We start from the raw sequence: 20,716 nt of genomic DNA on the forward strand, positions 1-20,716 counted from the left end.
ATGTTCACATAATGATGAAATCATCTGACGATGCATTTCTCAAAACATATTCATGTTAAGTGACACATGAGTGCATTTCCCATGTGTTGTGTACAGATGTATTACCAAAAAAAGAACCTTTTATTTACTTTTCACGTAGAAACATACTGATTAAACATGCTTTTACAATCTATATCCAATTCTATATGTAACTAGAATTCTATCACCAAGGCATTTTTAGCATTATTAACATGAACTACTGTAACCCAACTAAAAAGTAACTTTATGCCAATTTTATAGCTCATTCAACATTACTCTCTCTATACAATCTTAACTTCAAAGAATAAGGAGATAAGAATTTGACTCATTTATATTAATTTTATTACTGAGGCTGAAAAGATTAAAAAGAAATGTAAGTAATATACTTCAAGGCACTAGAAAAACTAAATAAGTAAAGCATGATAAAAAGAAAAACATAGCTAAAGAGTTGGGCCTATTAAAAATATACTCGCTCCATTTCTTTATAATGAAGTGGAACTCCTCTTTGTACAAGGGCAACAGAACTCACTGATAGTGACTTCTGCCCATCATGATGTGTGCAGCTGAGTGCTGAGTAAGACAACATGCTTGTACTTGTCTATGTTCCTTCTCAGAAGTCAGTGAGATGATATCAAATGCCCTAGAAGCAGTTCCTGAGGGTTTTGAGGCAGAAAGATTGGAAGACATGTAGGATGTGGACTCCTGGTCTCTGCCCCTGTGGGCTAAAATGACATCATTAGAATTGGTTGAAGTCTCAATATTCTGGTACGTGGTGATAAATGGGGCCCCTGTTGCCCTGAGGATCTTGAGAGATGATACATAAAAGTCTTTGGAAAGTGTAATATATTGATATAATAATAAACAACAAGATATATAGTGCTTTACAGAGGTTACAGAGCACGTACAGAAATGGCACAGTGTTATTATTATGTGATGTCTGGAATGACTTATGAAATTAATAGGTCTTGATTTTCAAGATCTTACGTTTTAAAAATAAATATATCAATTGACTCTCAGAGCACAGGCAGTCAATTTACTTCTCTTTATGATGCACTGGCTGCTGAAATCCCATTCTGTTCTCACCTTGGCTGGAAGTGGCTCTCCAAACTCTGCCCCGAGACGAAGTACAGTTGGTCTGGTCCTGATGACTCTCCCAGTGTCCTGAGGGACCCTGAAGCTGGTACCACCAGATGGGCACCTTCAGGAAACCCTGAAGAATGGAGCATGTTTAACTGCTGTGATTACAAAGATTAAGTGAAACTCTACTTTTACTTCCATAGAAAGAAACATCTTGATAACCTAAGATGTTCTTGAACTTATCATTTTTCCTTTTAGATTTATTAACTGTCATAAATTATACTTGTTTATACAATCAAAAATTTAAAATCATAAAAATCAGACTTTGGGGTGACTGGACTAAATATCCCTTGCTTAAAGGTATCTTAGTAGATAATATAAATGAGAAGCATAAACAAGAACAGTGCATTTGCTTGAACACACTATACCAGCGTTTCCAGGCGCTGTCCAAGCACTGCTGGCCCAGGATACCAGTCCCAGCAGTGCCGTTTATCACACAGATGCAAGAGCCCATTGATCTAAGTTGGGTTTCTGATACAAACTAAAGGAAATAAACCCATTGTCTTATACATACCCTGTAATTTCAGTTTTACTTATTTAGCTAATTCTTCCCACCTCATTTTTTGTTAGTGAAGAATTTTAACAGGTTTATTAAGAGATAAAAGGTGCTATTGTTGCAGCACTTAATTTCCAACAATAGAAGATGAGAATAAAAATTAACCACCTAAAACATTTTAAACAGATAGTTCAAGAAATGTGCACTAGAATATTTTTCTGTTTATCAGATTAGTGAAGATTAACAAATATTTGACCTTCATTCGATTAAATAAATGTAAATCAGAACAACAAAATTCCATTTTTTTTTCACCTAGCAGACTGTCAAAAACCAGAAAATTATGTTGGTGAAAATATGGGTAAACTTGAACTCTTGTAAGTTGGTAGCAGGAATATAAACTGCTGAGAAGTTTCTGTAGAATAATTTGCCTGTACCTGTCGTATTTTAAAATGTGCAAGTCCTTTGACCCAGCCATTCCACGTTTAGGAATTTACATTCTGATATACTAGTGCATGCATAGAAACCCACATATGCAAGAATATTCTTACAAATTGTTTATGGGACCAAAAACCATGAACCAACTTCAAGGACCCTCTTTAAAAGATTTTTGGCTGGGCTTGGTGGCTCACAGCTGTAACCCCAGTACTTTGGGGAGGCTGAGGTGGGAGGATCGATTAAGCCCAGGAGTTCAAGATCAGTGTGGGCAACAAAGCAAGACAAAAATAAAAAAATGTTTAAAAATTAGCCAGGCACAGTGTGCCTGCAGTCCCAGCCCAGGAGATCGAGCTTGCAGTGAGCTATGATCATGCCACTGTACTTCAGCCCAGGTGACAAGAGCCAGACCCTTTCTTTTTTTTTTTTTTTTTTTTTGAGGTGGAGTCTCGCTCTGTCGCCCAGGCTGGAGTGCAGTGGCGCGATCTCGGCTCACTGCAAGCTCCGCCTCCTGGGTTCACGCCATTCTCCTGCCTCAGCCTCCCGAGTAGCTGGGACTACAGGCGCCCGCCACCACGCCCGGCTAATTTTTAGTATTTTTAGTAGAGACGGGGTTTCACCGTGTTAGCCAGGATGGTCTCGATCTCCTGACCTCGTGATCCACCCGCCTCGGCCTCCCAAAGTGCTGGGATTACAGGCGTGAGCCACCGTGCCCGGCCGAGCCAGACCCTTTCTAAAAAAAAAAAAAAAAAAAAACAAAACAAAAAAAACTGTGCAATTTCAGTTCTAGGAATTTATCCTGTAGATATACTCATATACAAGCAAAATGGCATTTATATATATATATATATATATATATATATAAAATAAATAAATAAATAAATATATAAAATAAATATATTTTTTACATTGTTACTTGTATCAACAAAAGACTGGAAATGACCTAAATATTCTTCAAAAAGAGACTGGTTAAATAAATTATAGTCCTCCAAACAATGGAATATTATGAAGCTACTAAATTGAATGAGATAGCTTTACAGCATACACTAGGAGATAAAATATTAATGAAAAAAATCTAGGTACAGAATAGGTTGCCTAGCAAATAATCTTTTGTGCAAATAAAAAGGAATAAATCTGTGTATGTGTGGATATATATGCTATGTATATACACATTGAACTATGTATTTAAAATATTTTACATGGTTAGTCTTCACATTGTCATTGTCTATTGTTTGAAATTAAGTGTTGTAACAGTAACATCTTTTATCTCTCTTCTTGTTTTTTTTTTTTACTTTTTAAATTTTTATTGAAAAGAGACAGGGTTTCACCATGTTGCCAAGGCTGGTCTTGAATTCCTGAGCTCAAGCGATTTGCCTGCATTGGCCTCCTAAAGTACTGGAATTACAGGCATCAGGCACCGCGCCTAGCCTACCTTTTATCTCTTAATAAACCTATTAAAATTCTTCAGTAACAAAAAATGAGGTGGGAAAAGCTAGCACACTTCAGTGTGTGCAAGTGTGTGTCTATATTAAAAAGCAAAGGCCTTTGGAAGGATGCAGAGAAAAGCAGCTGCCTGTCGGGGAGAGGACGCTGGGTGGCTGGACCCAGAGACAGTAGGGACACTTGCTTTTCCTGGCCCAGCTTTTCATAACACCTGGAATTTTGTATCATGAGTATTGCCTATTCAAAAATTAACTTTAAAGATCATTGTACAAAATATAATAGAATTCTACAAAGTTACGAAAATGAATAAGGTAGGTGTGTATGTGCTGATATGAGGAGCTCCGCAAGATACAGTAAGTGAATAAAAGCAAACAAAACAAGTGTAAAACAATGTAGCAAATACATTAAAAAGGATATGCACATATTTGCCTTCAGCGAACAAATATGTGTAATGTTTTTCTTAGAAGGATACAGGAGGAAAAATCAGCTAACTGTGGCTCTCTCTGCAGAGAAAAGGTGTAGGAGTGATTTCTGCTTTTCATTTCACAGCTTTCTGTACTGTCTGACTTTTCTAATCATAAGCAAACAGTTATCTGAGTCTTGGAGTTTGGGGCCATTTGTTTCTCTTTTGGGTTCACTTTTACGTGCATCCTCAGTTTAAAAGAAACGATACTGGTTTCAGAAAGTAGTGCTATGCAATGCTTACGAAAGGGCAGTGAAATGAGTCCTCTCATATGCTACTGCATAGAACATCAAGGCTTTAAAGAGGTCACACCTTTGGACTTAGGAATTCCACATTTAGAACTATTTTCTGAAGGACTTATTTCAGTACTATTTATAAAAACAAAATGTTAAAAACAAGGTAAGTTTCCAACAATGAGGATATAGATCAATTAAATTAGTAAAACATTACCTTGGATATGATGATTATTTTTGGATTTTATGAGAAGGTTAAAATGTCAAATATAAAAAGTAGGAAATAAAAATGTTATATATAATTGATTTTAATTTTGTGTGAGAATATTTACAAGTTAGGAAACATATCTGATTGATAGCATTTGGGGAAAGTTCTCCCTTCTCTTTATGACTGTCTGAATTTCCCCATTTTCCCTAAATGAGGCTGTATCATCTCTGTAATCAGATAACAATAATTATTACTTACGAGTTGTCTATTCAGAAGTAAAATCTTACCGGAGGAGGAAGTTGTCCTTCAATTAAAAGCAAAGTATCTCCAGAACATATCAGAAGTTCTTTCAGCGTTGCATCCTGGGAAGACAAAAATGCTTTTTTGTCACTTATGACTTCTGAAAGGAGCAGATCATTGATCTTTTTAAAACCCCATGCCTCTATTATCTTTTCAAAAATTAAATGAATAATAAAGCAGATATGGAAGACACAGGAAATAAGCTAAGACTATAAAATCAGTACAGCATTATTTGTTAAATTGTGGGGCATAAGCTGTAAGTTTGACAGAAGATCTGAGGCAAGGGAGTTAGATGAGATGAGAAATGAGAAACTGATTTACAAAAGATGAAATTTTAATTAATCCTAAAAAGATGGGTTGGATTTGGAAAGCTAGAGAAAATAGCAGAAGGAATTTCTCATGAAAAAAAGGACAAGGGCTAAGTTAAGGTTGATAGTAAATATGGCTTGTTTTGGTAAAGCGCTAAAGCCACACTGATTCGAGTGGAAAGTACCAGGAGGTCACACCGGACTGGAAGGGCAGGCACTAACCACAGGACATGGAATAGAAATAAAGGAGCCACACAAGATTTCTGAGGAGATTTTCCAGATCAATCTGGCTGCAGTATGCATGACATTGAAGCAGGGAACGCCTGGGCCCAGGAAAGCCATAATAATTTAGGTGAGAGGCATACGAAGGCTTGGACCTGGAGCCAAGCATGGGAATGGTCAGGGAAGGGGTGGAAAAGCTGACAGTTTGGAGGCTGAGAGGAAACATGAAGAATGAAAGATAAGGAGGGTAAACCATATTTTACTCTTGAAGATTAGGATGGGAAAGATACCTGGCAAGGCTGGAACGAGAAGCCAGTTCCAAGGGTAATGAGTTGGCTTCTGGCTGAATTCTTTGATGCCAATTTGGGAATTAATAGAGAAGAAAATGCTGAAGCTATTTGGGTAAATATATTCTTTTGACATCCAAATTTTATGTCCTAAAGATGCTTTGAGGTCCACTTCTTACTCCAGGCAGTCAAACTCCTGCCCAGGCCCCAAGAGGGGCCTCTCGCTATTGACTTACTGACTGCTAAACAGCAAAGAGCATTCCAGGGCAAGGCCCCAGCATACCTCCCTAAATCAACCTTCTGCTGGCATTCAGTGTCCCTTCTTAAAGAACAGGAAGCAGGCAGGTGAAGACTGGGGAAAGGGCGGCTGACCACAGCTCCCTCAGACTCCCCCACAGAGCTTTATTTTGGGTCTACTTCTAAGGCTACCATTTGAACTGGGAAATATCATGCTATTTGGACCAACAAGATGACCAACTAGATTCCAACTCTCCTGTGATAAAATTATTCCTAAGGCTACCCTAAGAGTTTGGCTGGATCGAGAGTGTGGACCAAAGCTTAACTTAGGAATGGTTAGTAAGAAATTCTGCCACTATTACCTTACAGAGAAACTCTGAGATCAAAACATTCAGGGGCCAAAACTTCAGAGTGTATCTATAAAATTCCTTCATGAGCTCCAATGTCATTTGTTCTGTGAAGTTCTCTGCCTTCTCATGAACTGCTCCTCCTAGAGGCATACTCTCATGGCAAGGGGGTTTACCACAGATGTCAGAAATGTTCCCACTGCACTGTGACTTCCCCTTTATCAAAAAACTATAGTAAGAAAAAAGTAAAATAGACCCATTCATAGATATTTGTATCCTATAGAAAGTAATTAAAGCTTTCTCATGAGTGGAATGGGTACCTTGTATGAAAATACGACATAAATGTAATCATACGAAAGTACAATGTATAGAAATCATCTTACTTCTTCACATAAAGGCTCTCCAGCTTCATAGCACCAATCCATTTTTCGTAAATGCCAGGCATCTCCTATAAAGGAGTCAAAATTGGGATAAAAAAAAATTCAAAGTTAGGTGAGACGTTGCGTGTAACTTCTAGAAGAATGTCTTGCACCCAGAGCACCTTAACTTCCTTTCCAGATAATAAAGCTATGGGCCTCCATGTTAATGAAGGCTGAGAACAGCAAAGTGTGCTACTGAAATCAGAATGAGGTCTCATCAAGCTCACTGACATGATCTCACCTGGAAAGTTGCTTCAGTTATCTTAGATTTATTTTTTTTCATTCATTTTACATTCCGTCATCTATACCACAAAAATACTGACATGAAACAGAATGCACTGAAATTTGGAATCAATGAAATTGAAAGGAATCAGTGGAAGACCTGCGTGGCTCCAGGTGGTATACGTCTTAGCGTTATTTCTTTTTATATTTTAAGTTCTGGGGTACATGTGCAGGATGTGCAGGTCTGTTACACAGGTAAACGTGTGCCATGGTGGTTTGCTGCACCTATCAACTCATCACCTAGGTATTAAGCCCAGAATGTATTAGCAATTTTTCCTGATGCTCTCCCTCCCCCACTCCCACCCCCCCACACACCAACAGGCTCCAATGTGTGTTATTCCCCTCCCTGTGTCCATGTGTTCTCATTGTTTGGCTCCCACTTATAAGTAAGAACATGTGGTGTCTAGTTTTCTGTTCCTGCATTAGTTTGCTGAGGATAATGACTTCCAGCTCCATCCATGACCCTGCAAAGGACATGATCTCATTCCTTTCTATGGCTGCACAGTATTCCATGGTATATATGTACCATATTTTCTTTATCCAGTCTATTACTGATGGGCATTTGGGTTGATTCCATGTCTTTGCTATTGTGAATAGTGCTGCAATGAACATACATGTGCATGTATCTTTATAATAGAATAATTTATATTCCTTTGGGTATATACCCAGTAATGGGATTGCTGGATCAATGGCATTTCTGGTTCTAGGTCTTTGAGGAGTTGCCACACTGTCTTCCACAATGGTTGACCTAATTTACATTCCCACCAACACCGTAAAACATTCCTACTTTGTACTTTTGCTAGATCCTATCTAAGTTCTCTACTCAGAGCTATACCATTAGTTTTCTTTCAGCATGCCAACAAGAACCAGGAGAATTCATTATGTACATATGGAAGTGTAAACTACTTTTTATTTCTCTACACCCTATAAATTTTTTTTTCCTACAACCCTGGAGGAAAAAAAAGTCAAAAAAATTTTTATTAGGCTTTTAAGTAATATGTCATCATGGTAAGTAACTTACCTTGTAGGCCAGATTTCTTCAGCATTAACTTTAAACACTGTAAAGAAAAACAATGTCCAATGTTAGTTTTCTGTTTCTGAGTTACAGTTCTAGGACAAACACCCTTTTTGGACCCTAGGCCTATTTAAGTCTGACTATATTTAATGATTCTTGAATAGGCAAGGATAGACATAGTTAAGAAGATAATACACGAGTCAGCTTTCCTTTCTAAAGGCTAGATGGGGCCAATTCAGGAAGAGGAAAAAGCAGTTTCTGGTGTTTGCAAACAGGACTTAGTTCAAAGTTTCATCCACCAACTCCCAGGTTTGAACCATGACTTTCTTCCTGTAAGGATTAACTGTGTGTCTTTGGCCAGATATGATTAATCAAGCTAATTTCATAGACATTAAACTCTGAATCCTATAAAAGGCGAGATTGATAGCATTTGGGCAAAGTTCTCCCTTCTCTCTTCTCTTTATGACTGTCTGAATTTCCCCATTTTCCCTAAATATAAAAACTCACAAGAATTGTGCAAGCTGTGATGTCATGGCATAATGCAAAAATGAGACAATATTAACAAAAGTTTAAATAAAACAAAAATAGTAATTAAAACAATTTCTTGAGGGAAAAACATTGCTAATTAAATCTTGGACAAGCGAGCAAATACAATTTGATTTCTATTACACTAGAGCAAAAGAGAGCAAAAATAAGGACAGTCACTGCTGTACTGTTTGTAATAAAAGAAAAACGGCAAAAAAAAAACCCCACCAAAATACACATTAATGGGAGATTTTTTAAAAAGTAGGAAATGTCTTAAAGCAGTTCAAAGAAAAAAACAGATTCATATATATTGGTCTTAAAAGATCTTTAAAATATTTTAAGTGAAACAAAGTTCTAGTATAATACATGCAAAGTGATCCCATTTATAATTTAAAAGAAATCACAGAAGCAAAGCACACTCTTCATTTCTATATGTATGTATATAGACACATGCTGGTATAGGCACAGCAAAGGTCTGGAGGGACACACACTCTGCTGATGTGGATAAGATGATGTTATCTGATTGCAACAGTGACTTCTAGAGAAAGGACTAGAATAGAGTGGTAACCAAGGGGGATTGTTAATCCCCTAGAAGTTTAAAAAGTGAGAAGAAATCCAAGATTACTTGTATGACAAAAAATAAGGCTTTAAAATATAATTATAGATTGTTTAGAAAATGATGATAAAAACACAGTATACTAAAATATGGTGGATGAATGAAAGCAAGCTTATATTCTAAGAAAACTTAAAGTCTTAAACATTGTATTTAAGAAAAACAATCAAACAATGGAGCAATCAACTTAATTGTGTTTTAGGAAGGGGAAACAGAGAGCATAAAAGCCTTATTTCAGAAACAGCAAGAAGGCCAGTGTGGCTGAAGCACAGTGAGTAAGAGGGGGAAATGGTTGGAGGTTTGAAAATATAACAAAAATGGTACCAGAGAACCAGATCACATAGGCCCTTGTGCAGACATTCAAGACTTCACCTCTTACTCTGGGTAAAATGGGAAACCACAGGAGGGTTGTGAGTATAGGAGTGACTAATCTCTCTTACATTTTAAAGGATCACTCAACTTTTTTATAAGAACAGACCCTGGGAAGTGCAAGGCTATAAGGAAGGAGATCAGTTAGGAAGCTGATGGATGAAATTCATTTCAGATGAAAAAGATGACAGGTTTGACAGGGTGGTAGTAATGAACAGAATGAGATGTGGTCAGATCCTAGATGCATTTTGATGGTAGAACCAAAAGATGTCCTTGTGAAACTGAATGTGAAGTAAGAAAGAGAAGAATCAAGGATGACTTCAAGGCTTTCAGCCTAAGCAAGTAAAAATGGAGTTGCCATTAACTGAAAAAGAGAAAAATATGAGCGGGTTATGTTTCAGGGAGAATAAGAAGAGTTTTACTGTGAATATGTTCTAGGTTTGGATGATTGTTAGACAACCAAGTGGCAGCTGGATGTTCTGGGCCGAGTTCCAATCTAAGAACTGGGCAGCAGAATGCTCAAAGATAGAGAAGAGGAGGAGACAGCAAACTGAGAAGGGTAGGCCAGTGGGATATAAGGAAAACCCGGAGTTGTGGTCTTCTGGAGCCCAGTGACAAAAGTGTTTCAAAGAATAGAGTCATCAGGTACATCAAATGTTGGTGATAGAGCAAGTAACATGAAGAGTAAAAACTGCTCACTGGACATAGTAATGTGGAGGCCACTAATGACCCTGGCATAAGCTGTTTCAGTGACATAGCAAGGAACAAGTCTGCCTGCAAGGGGTTCAACAGAGTACAGAAAGGAAGATACATCACTTTTGAAAAGTTTTGTGGTTTCTTTCCTTGAAATTAAAAAATGTAAAGTTAAAAAGGCCAGTAAAAAACTGGGAAAATACCTGCAGAAAACAGTAAAATGATCCTCAAATACCCATCACCCAGTCCCAATTACAGGCTGAGTATCCCTTATTTGAAATATTTAGGACTAGAAGTGTTGGATTTAAAAAAAATTTTTGGAATATCTGCATTATACTTACCAGCTAAGTAACCTCAATCCAAAAATCTAAATATGAAATGCTCCAATGAATATTTTCTTTGAGTTTCATGTCAAAGGGTCAAAAAGTGCTCAAAAAGTTTTGGATTTTGCAATCTGGCAGTGGCCCTGCCTCCCCAGAGAGAGCGCTGCACAGCTGCCTGACCCACACATGTCTGCACCCAGCCCAATAGCAAGTGTGGCAGTATCCCCCTCCCCAGAGAGACCAACACACAGCTATGCTCAGGTTGTGCTTGGTCGCAGCACAAACCAGCACCCTTTCCTCCACCAAACCATGTCACCTCTGTCACAAACACCCGTAACCTAGGAAATTGAGGCAACTGCACACATCATTAATGAGGATTACAGCTGAAGAACTGGTGTAGGGATCATGCTACTGAGCCCACCAAGAACCAAAACCAACAACACATCATTTCCAACAGACACCCTAGAATCCATCTATAGGAAAAAGCTCCTTCCTACAATAGCTACTCCATAAAATTGGAAAAAGTAAGTGTTCAAGTAAATGTGAAGATATCAACATAAGAAGACAAGAAATATGAAGGGCCAAGGAAAGATGATATTCTGAAAGGAACACAATAAGTCTCCAGTAACAAACCCCGAAGAAAAGTATATTTATGAAATGCCTGAAGAGAAATTCAAAACAATGATCTTAAGGAAACTCATAAACAAGAGAATGCAGACAAACAATCCAAAATTCAACAAAATCAGAAAAATTCATTCATAATCTGAATTAGAAATTCATCAGAGAAAGAATTTCTGAACTTGAAGACAGGTCTTTTGAAATAACCCAGTCAGAAGAATAAAAAGAATTAACAATTTAAAAAGAATGAAGAAAGCCTACAGGACCAACAAGACACCATTAAATGAACAAGTTTTCTCATTGTAGAAGTGCCAGGGGGAGAATAAATGACAAAAGACACAGCATATCTATTTAATTAAATAATAGGTGAAAAATTCCCAAGTCCAGGAGAGATATGGACATCCAGATCCAGAAAGCTCACAGGTTCCCCAATTAGATTCAACACAAAAAGATCCTCTTTGGGCACTTTATAATAAGACTCTCAAAAGTTAAAGACAAAAAGAGAATTCTGAAAGCTACAAGATAAAAGCATTAAGTCACATATAAGGAAATCCCCAGTAGACTATCAGTGGATTTCTTAGCAGAAACCTTGCAGGCCAGAAGAAAATGAGGGTAATATAGGAAAGAAAAAAACACTGTCGGCCAAGAATATCATATCCAGCAAAGCTATCCTTCAGAAATAAAGGCGAGATATAAATCTCAGATAAGCAAAAAGCTAAAGGAATTTATCACCACTAGACCAATCTTACAAGAAAATACTTAAGGGAGCACTACAACTGGAAACAAAAGGATGATAATTACTATCATGAAAACACATGAAAGTATAAAACTCACAAGTATAGGTAAATTCATAATCATACTTGGAATACCCCAGTGTTGCAATGGTGCTATATAAATTTATCAATCCTCTTCCATGAAGGTTTAAAGTCAAAATAGCCAAAAACAACAACAGTTACTATTAGTGGCTAAGGACACAATAAAGATGTAAATTAAGGCAACAAAAATATAAATTGTAGAGGGAAGGGAAAAAATTCTAGACTGTTTTTATATGACCAAAGGTGAGTTGGATACAGCTTAAAATAGTCTATTATAAGTACAAGACTCTCTATCTTAGTGCAACAGTAACCACAAAGAAAGAAATGACAGAAAATACACAAATAAGAAAAAGAAACAAAGCTTAGCACCATAGACAACCATCAAATCACAGAAGTAAACAACCAGAAAGGAAGAAAAAGATCTACAAAACAACCAGAAAACGATAAACAAAACGGCAGGAGTAAGTTCTTACTTATCAATAATAACCTTGATTAAATTCTTCAATTAAAAGATATAAGAGTGACTGAATGGGTTAAAAAAAAGAAGACCCAACTATATGTTGCCTAAAAAAGACTCACCTCACTGTTAAAGACAAACATAGACTGAAAGTGAAGGGATGGAAAAAGATAGTCCATGCAAATAGAAACCAAAAGTGAGCAAGAGTAGCCACATTTATGTCAGATAAAATAGACTTTAACTCAAAAACTGTAAAAGGTCATTATAATTGATAATGGTCATTGTAGAAGAAGGTCATTATATAATAACTTGTTATATGATCATTATATATCATTATTATATCATTTATAATGATATAAAGGGATTCAATGAGAGAATATAACAATTGTAAATATATATGCAAACACCACCAGAACACCCAAATATATAAAGCAAATATTATTAGACCTCTAGGGGAACAAGACTGCAATACAATAATAGTAGGGACTTCAACACCTCACTTTCAATAATGGAAAGATCATCGAGACAGAAAATCAACAAAGAAACATTAAACTTAAACTTCACCATAGACCAAACGGAGCTAACAGATATTTATAGAACAGTCCATCAACAACTGCAGGATACATATTCTTGTCAACTGCACAGAGAATATTATCCATGATAGAGCATACATTAGACCACAAAACAAGTCTTAATACATTTAACAAGACAGAGATCATATCAAGTATTTTTTCTAACCACGATAAAACTAGAAATCAAAAAGAAAAACTTTGAAAACCTTACAAATACATGGAAATTAAACACGCTTCCAAAGAACCAATAAGTCAACGAAGAAAGTAAAAGGGAAATTTTAAAATGCCTTGAGACTAAAATAGAAACATATTATACCAAAACCCATGGGATACAGCAAAAACAGTTCTAAGAGGGAAGTTCACAGCAATAGATGCCTAGATCAAAAATGAAGAAAGATTTCTACTAAACAACCTAACCATGAACCTCAAGGAACTAGAAACATAAGGACAAACTAAACCCAAAAGAAGCAGAAGGGAATAATAAAGCTCAGAGCAGAAATAAACAAAGTAGGAACTAACAAAACAATTCAAAAGAGAAACAAAATTAAAAACTGGTTCTTTTAATAGATAAAATTGGCAAACCTTTAGCTAGACTAAGAAAAAAAGAGTGAAGACTCAAATAAAGTCAGAGATGAAAATGAGACATTACAATTGATACCACAGACATACAAAGGATCATAAGAGACTATTATGAACAACTACTTGCCAATAAATTTAAAAACATAGAAGAAATGGATAAATTCCTGGACATATACAATATACTAACATTAAATGATGAAGAAATAGAAAATCTGAACAGGCCAACAAGTGAGAAAATGCTTTCAGTAATAAAGTCTTTCATCAAAGAAAAGCTGAGGACCTAATGGCTTCACTGCTGAATTCTACCAAACATTTAAAGAATATCAATTCTCCTCAAACTACTCCAGAAAATTGAAAAGTTGTGAATATTTCCAAACTCATTTTATGAGGCCAGCATTATCCTGATTCCAAAACCAGATGTAGATTCAACAACAAAAAAAGAAAACTATAGGCCAATATCCCTGATGAACGTAGATGAAAAACTGTCAACAAGGTATTAGCAAACTGAATTTAACAAGCACGTTAAAAAGACCATTCACAATTATCAAGTGGTATTCATCCCAAGGATGAAAAAATTCATAAGGAACCACAAAAAAAACCCAAATAGTCAAAGCAATTGTGAGCAAAAAGAACAGAGCTGGAGGCACCATACTGCCTTACTTCAAAATATACTACAAAGCAAAAGTAACCAAAACAGCAGGGTACTGGCAAAAAGTCTGACACATAGGCCAAAGCACCAGAATAAAGAGCCCAGAAATAAATTCACAAACTTGACAGCCAACTAATTTTTGATAGATGTGCCAAGAACACACATTGGGAAAATGATAGTCTCTTCAACAAATGGTTCTGGGAAAATTGGATCTCCACATGCAGAATAATGAGACTAGATTCCCTAACTCTCACTAAATACAAAAATCAACTCAAAATGGTTTAAATGCTTAAATGTAAAACCCAAAACAATGAAACTACTAAAGGAAAACATAGGGGGAACACTATGACACTGGATTAGGCAAGAATTTTTAAAATAAGCTTTGGTTGCCTCAAAGGCACAGGCAACAAAAGAACATAGACAAATGGGATTATAGCAAACTAAAAAGCTTTTGTACAGCAAAAGAAACAACAGAGTAAAGAGACAACCTACAGAATGGGAGAAAATGTTTGAAAAGTATAAATCTAACAAAGGGGGCTGGGCAGGGCTGCTCACGCCTGTAATACCAGCACTTTGGGAGGCCGAGATTGGCAGATCACTTGAGTTCAGGCGTTCAAGACCAGCCTGGGCAACATGGTGAGACACTGCCTCTACCGAAAAAAAAAAAAAATAGCTGGGCATAGTGGCATATACCTGCGATCCCAGCTACTTCGGAGGCTGAGATGGAAGGATCACTTGAGCCCTGGGGGCGGAGGTTGCAGTGAGCTGAGATCACCCCACTGCATGCCAGCCTGGGTGACAGAGCAAGACTATCTTAAAAAAAAAATCTAACAAAGAGTTAATATCCGGAATATATTATATAAGGAACTTAAACAATTCAACAGCAAAAAAAAAAAGTACCTGATTTAAAAATTGGCAAAAGACTTTAGTAAACATTTCTCAAAAGACACACAAATGGCCAACAGGTACGCACACAAAAAATGCTCAACATCACAAATCATAAAGGAAACGTAAATCAAAACCACAATGAAGTACCATCTCACTCCAGTTAGAACGGCTACTATCAAAAAAACAAGAGAAAACATGTATTTACAAGAATGTGGTGAAAAGGGAACATTTATGCACTGTTGGTGAGACTGTAAATTAGTACGGCCATTATAGAAAACAGTACAGATGTTCCTCACAAAATTAAACATAGAACTATCATGTGATTCACCAATCCCATTACTGGGTATGTGTCCAAAGGGTATGAAATCAGTGTGTCAAAGAGATATCTGCACTCCCATGTTTACTGGAGCATTATTTACAATCGCCAAGATATCGAATCAACCTAAGCATCCAACAGTGGATGAATAGGTAAGGAAAATGTGGTATATATACACAACAGGGTACTATTCAGCCATAAAGAAGAATAAAATCCTGTTATTTGTGACAACATGGATGAACCTGGAAAACATCATGTTAAGTGAACGAAGCCAGGCACAGAAAGGCTGATCGGTAATATGACCTCACTCATATGTGGAATCTTAAAAAAAAAAAAGAGTTGACATCATAGAAGCAGAGAGTAAAACAGCAGTTACTAGTGACTGAGGGGGAGATGTAAGGGGAGGATGGGAGAGGGTGGTCAACAGGTACAAAGTTACAATCTAATAGGAGGAATAAGCTCTAGTGTTCTATTGTACAGTATGGTGATGATGGTTAACAGTAAGGATTGTATATTAAAAAATAGTTAGAAAAGCTCTTGAATGTTCTCACCATCAAGAAATGCTAAGTGCATGAGGTAATGAGTATGCTAAATACCCTGATTTAATCATTATACAACACATATATGTACCAGAATATTAAAATGTACCCCATAAATACGTGTCAATTTAATTTTTTTTTAAATAGTTTCAGATTTTGGAGCATTTTGGATTTTGGATTTTGGGATCAGGGATGCTCAACTCGTATTGCCATGGCCAGTTTTATGTGTCAATAACCCACTCACTTTCCCTGCCCTTGACCCAGAGTTTTTTGAAGCAAATGCCAGATATATAATTTCATCTGTAAATATTTATTATGCATCTCTAAAAGGTATTTTTAAAAACCTAAAATGATTATGACAGCTAAAAAATTAAGAATTCCTTAATACCAGCAAATATCCAACTAATGTTCACATTTCTCTACTTTCTCTTAAATTATTACTAAAGTTCCTTTGGCTTGAGTTAGGGTCCAAAGAAGTCCATACATTGCAACTGGTTGCTATGTCTTTTAAGCCTCTTTTGACCTATAGGTTGTCCCTGTCCCCTGCAATTTATCTTTTGTAGAAGAGTTTTCTGATCTACATTTGGCTAATTGCAGACCTGTGATGAATTTAACCTGTTCCTATGCCTCCTGTATTTCCTATAAATTGGTAGTTAGACCTAGAGGCTTATTCAGATTCAGGTCCAGTTGTTTGGTTTTTTGCAATAAGGGCATGGGTACTGTTCTGAATTTCTATGTTGTCTGAGTGTTGCTCTTTTTTGGGGCTAGCAATCTTTGAGGATCATTGCCTAGGTTCATTAATTTATTAGGAGTTGAAAAAATGTGAAATTCTAAAATGCCTTCATTTATTAGTTGGAATATGTTTATAAATAAATCTTATCATTATCTGCTTAGCTACCCTGGGATATAGTTTGCAAGGGAAAAACAGGAAAAAAAATGCTTTATTTTTTACCTTTATGATTGCCTAGCATCCATTATAGGTAACTGCATATTTTTGTATAGGATCATTATGAACTCACAGATTTACAGATTTTATGTACTTGTTTCAATTAATTTTTATTATTTTTCTCACTCATGTTCAAATTGTCTCATCTTTGACTAGTGGGCTCCTCAATCTCTTTGATGATTCCAATAGTCTTTGATAGCAGCTTCACTGCTTTCTGTGATGGTAAGATGTTTCAGGCTCATCTTATTTCCTGACCTAGATATGTAACCAGCCATTATTCTAAGATGCCCTGGTTCCTGTTTGTAGAAAATGGTATTTGGCAGCCATAATCTGGGTGCCAGGGGTACTCTGCTGCTACCAGGTTGGTCACTCTTTCCAACCTGTATCAGGGGACAGAGCTGGAAAAAAAATTTTTTAAGAAAAAATATATGAAGCTCATTCAGATTTTTCTATTTCAAACTCAGGAGAACAGGTTTTTTTAAACCACGCTGATTTTATTTGTCTCTCTGTTTTCCAATACTAAAGGTCTCAGTTCTCAATAACAGCAATATAATTATTTACTTTATCACATACACACATATATACAAACATTCATACCACTGTGTGTGTATATAAATACTAGAAAAAATATGCCAAAATGTTAATATTGGTAGGATAAAGAATAATGATAGGTTTTCATTTTTTTCTTTTAATCAATTTCTGCACATTCAACATTTCTATAATAAAAAACTATTATTGATAGAAAGAAAAAAATTGTAATCTTATTTAAAATTTCCAGTTGAGGCCGAGTGGAATGGCTCATGCCTGTAATCCCAGCACTTTGGGAGGCCGAGGCGGGTGGATCACTCGAGGTCAGGAGTTTGAGACCAGCCTGGCTAACATGGAGAAACCCCATCTCTACTAAAAATACAAAAATTAGCTGGGTGTGGTAGTAGGTAACTGTAATCCCAGCTACTCAGGAGGCTGAGGCAGGAGAATCACTTGAACCCGGGAGGCAGAGGTTGCAGTGAGCTGAGATCATGCCACTGCACTCCAGCCTGGGTGACAGAGTTGAGACTCTCTAAAAAAAAAAAAAAAAAAAAAAAATCCAGTTGGTTCACCAATTTTCAAGCTCCCAAAATAATTCCTCTAGTGAGTACATATAATTCTCTGAAGTATACCATATCAGGCCTAGTTTAGGACCTCCAAATCTTAACACAGGATACCACTGTTCCTCACAGCAAACATACAAACACACACAGCCTCTGAAAACAAAAGGTAAAATTACTTACATCTCTCACAGATATTGTTTCTTCTACTATGATTTCCATTTCTGTCCCAGGTTGAACGTCACTCCCCATTGCAAAAAACAGGAACAACTAATAACAAGACAGATGTGTAAATGCAATTTAATCTGAATTTAAAAATCCAATAAATGTATTATTTACTTTCAAAAATGTAAAGCCAATGGCCCATGAAACTTTAACAAAAAATCTCAATTTATATGAAAATACGACTATGATTAATGTTACAATTTAAGCAATAATTATGCCTACCCAGAAGTATAAATTGCTTCATCATCAATGTTTTTTACTCCTAATAAACGTCTCCCACATACACTACTTCTTTTTCTTTCTTTCTTTTTTTTTTTTTTGAGATGGAGTTTTGCTCTTGTTGCCCAGGCTGGAGTGCAGTGGAGCGATCTTGGCTCACTGCAACCTCTGCCTCCCAAGTTCAAGTGATTCTCCTACCTCAGCCTCCCATGTAGCTGGGATTCCAGGTGCATGCCACTACGCCCGGCTAATTTTTTGTATTTTTAATAGAGGCAGGGTTTCACCATGTTGGCCAGGCTGGTGTTGAACTCCTGACTTCAGGTGATCCACCCGCCTCAGCCTCCCAAAGGGTTGGGATTACAGACGTGAGCCACCGCGCCCGGCCAACGTACACTATTTCTTCTACTATGATCTCCATCTCCGTCTCGATCACTTCCAAAAGGAATTTGTAATTACTACACACAGTTAGCATTAGTATGTTTTTTCTGAGTCACTTGGTTATGATTTTATTTTCTGCCAACGGATTCAAATATTACAATTCTCAAGACTCCAAAGGAAAAATACAAATCTGATCTCTTATTCAGTTCCTCATAGCCCTGCTTTTCCTTTCTAACTCAACCTCACTTGTCATGTTTTCCCTCCTATCATCTTGTCATGCACTACTATTTGCTAGGGTTCAGGGGAAAGCAAGTTAAGGGGGAAGTGGTTGGGAAAGTAATGAAGTGAATTTGGGAACCATGGGCAACCTGATTTGAGTCCAGATTACCCTGCTACAGGGTATTCACAATAAGAATATCCTTATGATTTCTGCACTGTAATAAGCTGATTAGCTGGGTATGGCTTCTGGCAAAGGTCAAACCTGATGGTGTTTTATACTGAAAATGGACACTGTTAAAGACAAGGGGAAAGGGAGGCTGCTCTGAGACTATTATATTAGTGCAGAGAGTAATTAAGTCCAAAATTAATAAACTGTGTTTCATTCAACCTAAAGTGCTACTGAGTGTTAGACTTACTATTTTCTGTACCAGTGCCAGCTATAAGTGCAGAACGTCCCTGACTGTAAGATGCAACCTAATCTCACAGATGTAAAAATGTGAGAAAAAGAAGGTGTATCTTAGAACTTAGGAAATATAGTGGTTGAAAGTGGTGGCCACTCAGCATTAAAGATTCCTTTTAACCACAAAATCTTCACAGAAAAAGAAACATAAATATGCTTTGGCATAATATTTTATATTTAAACATCTAGAACTATAAGGATATATTCCTAAAATAAAATGTATGATTTAAGAAAAAACTTTTAGAGAAAAACAATATTACTGGAGTAGCTAAGGTACTAGTTATCATTCTGGTTATGGAAGGGTTGATTTTGTTTTGAAACAGGTGACCTTATTTTACCTGAGACGAACTTGGTGCTTTTCCAAGACACAGTCCCAATGAACTCCCCATCTTCAATTCTGCTTCCTTCAAAGTATAGCTGTCCGGCACTTAAAAAAATTTTGATAATATGATGAAGGTTATTAATTCCTAGCTCTCTAAGAAAAATAAATGCTGAAATCAGTATTTCTTTGAAAATCAAGAATATCAAGAAAGAAGAAAAATGAGTTGCACTTTAGACAAAAGGATTACATGCACTAAGATTAGGTTTGATTTTCAATTTCCATACTCTAAGATATTTTCTTCCTGTTTTCTATGTAACAATGCTAAATGGAAGCTATGAATGTCTAGTTTCCTACTTAATAAAAATGACTTGTTCAAAGAGCTGTTGTTTATATGGATTAAAAGCCAGATAATCCAAATCAATCCATAAATGAAGAAGTAGCTTCTTCGAAGTTTAAAGTTGAGATTGTTATTACCATCAATAATTAGGCTCATCCATGACTAAATTAAATCTAATGGTAAGAGGTGATACAGAGATGAGAACTGAAGATTTTATTTCATAATTGGTATCACAATAAAATTCGCAAAAAAATGGAAAAATTTTGAAAATAAAGCTGGAAAAAATATAACTAGATCAAACCCGTGACTAAAATGAGAATCAGATAATCAGAAAGAATGGTGTTTCATTTAGAAAACAGAAGTGTTTGTTTCTGGTTAAGGATTTCTGCAATATAAGGGTAAGATACCTGGAAGAAAATATGTCCTATAAATCAGTTTCCAAAAGGTAATTTTTAAATATTAGGTATTGGAGGCCACCATTTATCAAGAAAGACAGACGAGTATAAGCCACCTTTTGAAAGTTATCAAAAAGATTTACCTGGACAAAGAAGCTTCCCATTTCTATCAATAGGTCTCAAACAGCTGTTGTCAGCTATATATAAAAGGAATATTATTTTTCTTAGTATATTATTTTTCTTAGAGAGCTAGGAATTAATAACCTTCATCCCATTATCAAAATAAAAGGAAGCTGGTTACAGCATCAAACACAGAAAACAAAA

At 36.3% G+C, this 20,716-nt stretch overlaps 1 protein-coding gene across 14 annotated transcripts in view; it reads right to left on the bottom strand.

The window, feature by feature from the left end:
- USP40 (ubiquitin specific peptidase 40) overlaps positions 1-20,716 on the bottom strand; it is a 91,719-nt gene that overhangs the window by 16,765 nt on the left and 54,238 nt on the right. For 13 of the 14 annotated variants that reach the window (XR_010129725.1, XR_010129726.1, XR_010129727.1 and 10 more), the window contains 7 exons: positions 20,536-20,589; positions 19,677-19,765; positions 18,021-18,107; positions 7,854-7,890; positions 6,515-6,579; positions 4,718-4,792; positions 1,102-1,228 (listed from right to left, as the gene is read on the bottom strand). Coding sequence is in view for 11 of the 14 variants with exons in the window: in XM_031008654.3 (XP_030864514.2) it covers positions 1,102-1,228; positions 4,718-4,792; positions 6,515-6,579; positions 7,854-7,890; positions 18,021-18,107; positions 19,677-19,765; positions 20,536-20,589 (534 nt within the window). In the remaining 3 variants the exon portion in view is untranslated. Of the gene's footprint in view, positions 1-343; positions 741-1,101; positions 1,229-4,717; positions 4,793-6,514; positions 6,580-7,853; positions 7,891-18,020; positions 18,108-19,676; positions 19,766-20,535; positions 20,590-20,716 lie in introns of those variants that run through there. The other variant, XM_063695296.1, reaches the window with a different exon arrangement.

This window comes from Gorilla gorilla, chromosome 11, assembly GCF_029281585.2.
Source record: "Gorilla gorilla gorilla isolate KB3781 chromosome 11, NHGRI_mGorGor1-v2.1_pri, whole genome shotgun sequence".
Lineage (NCBI taxonomy): Eukaryota > Metazoa > Chordata > Mammalia > Primates > Hominidae > Gorilla > Gorilla gorilla.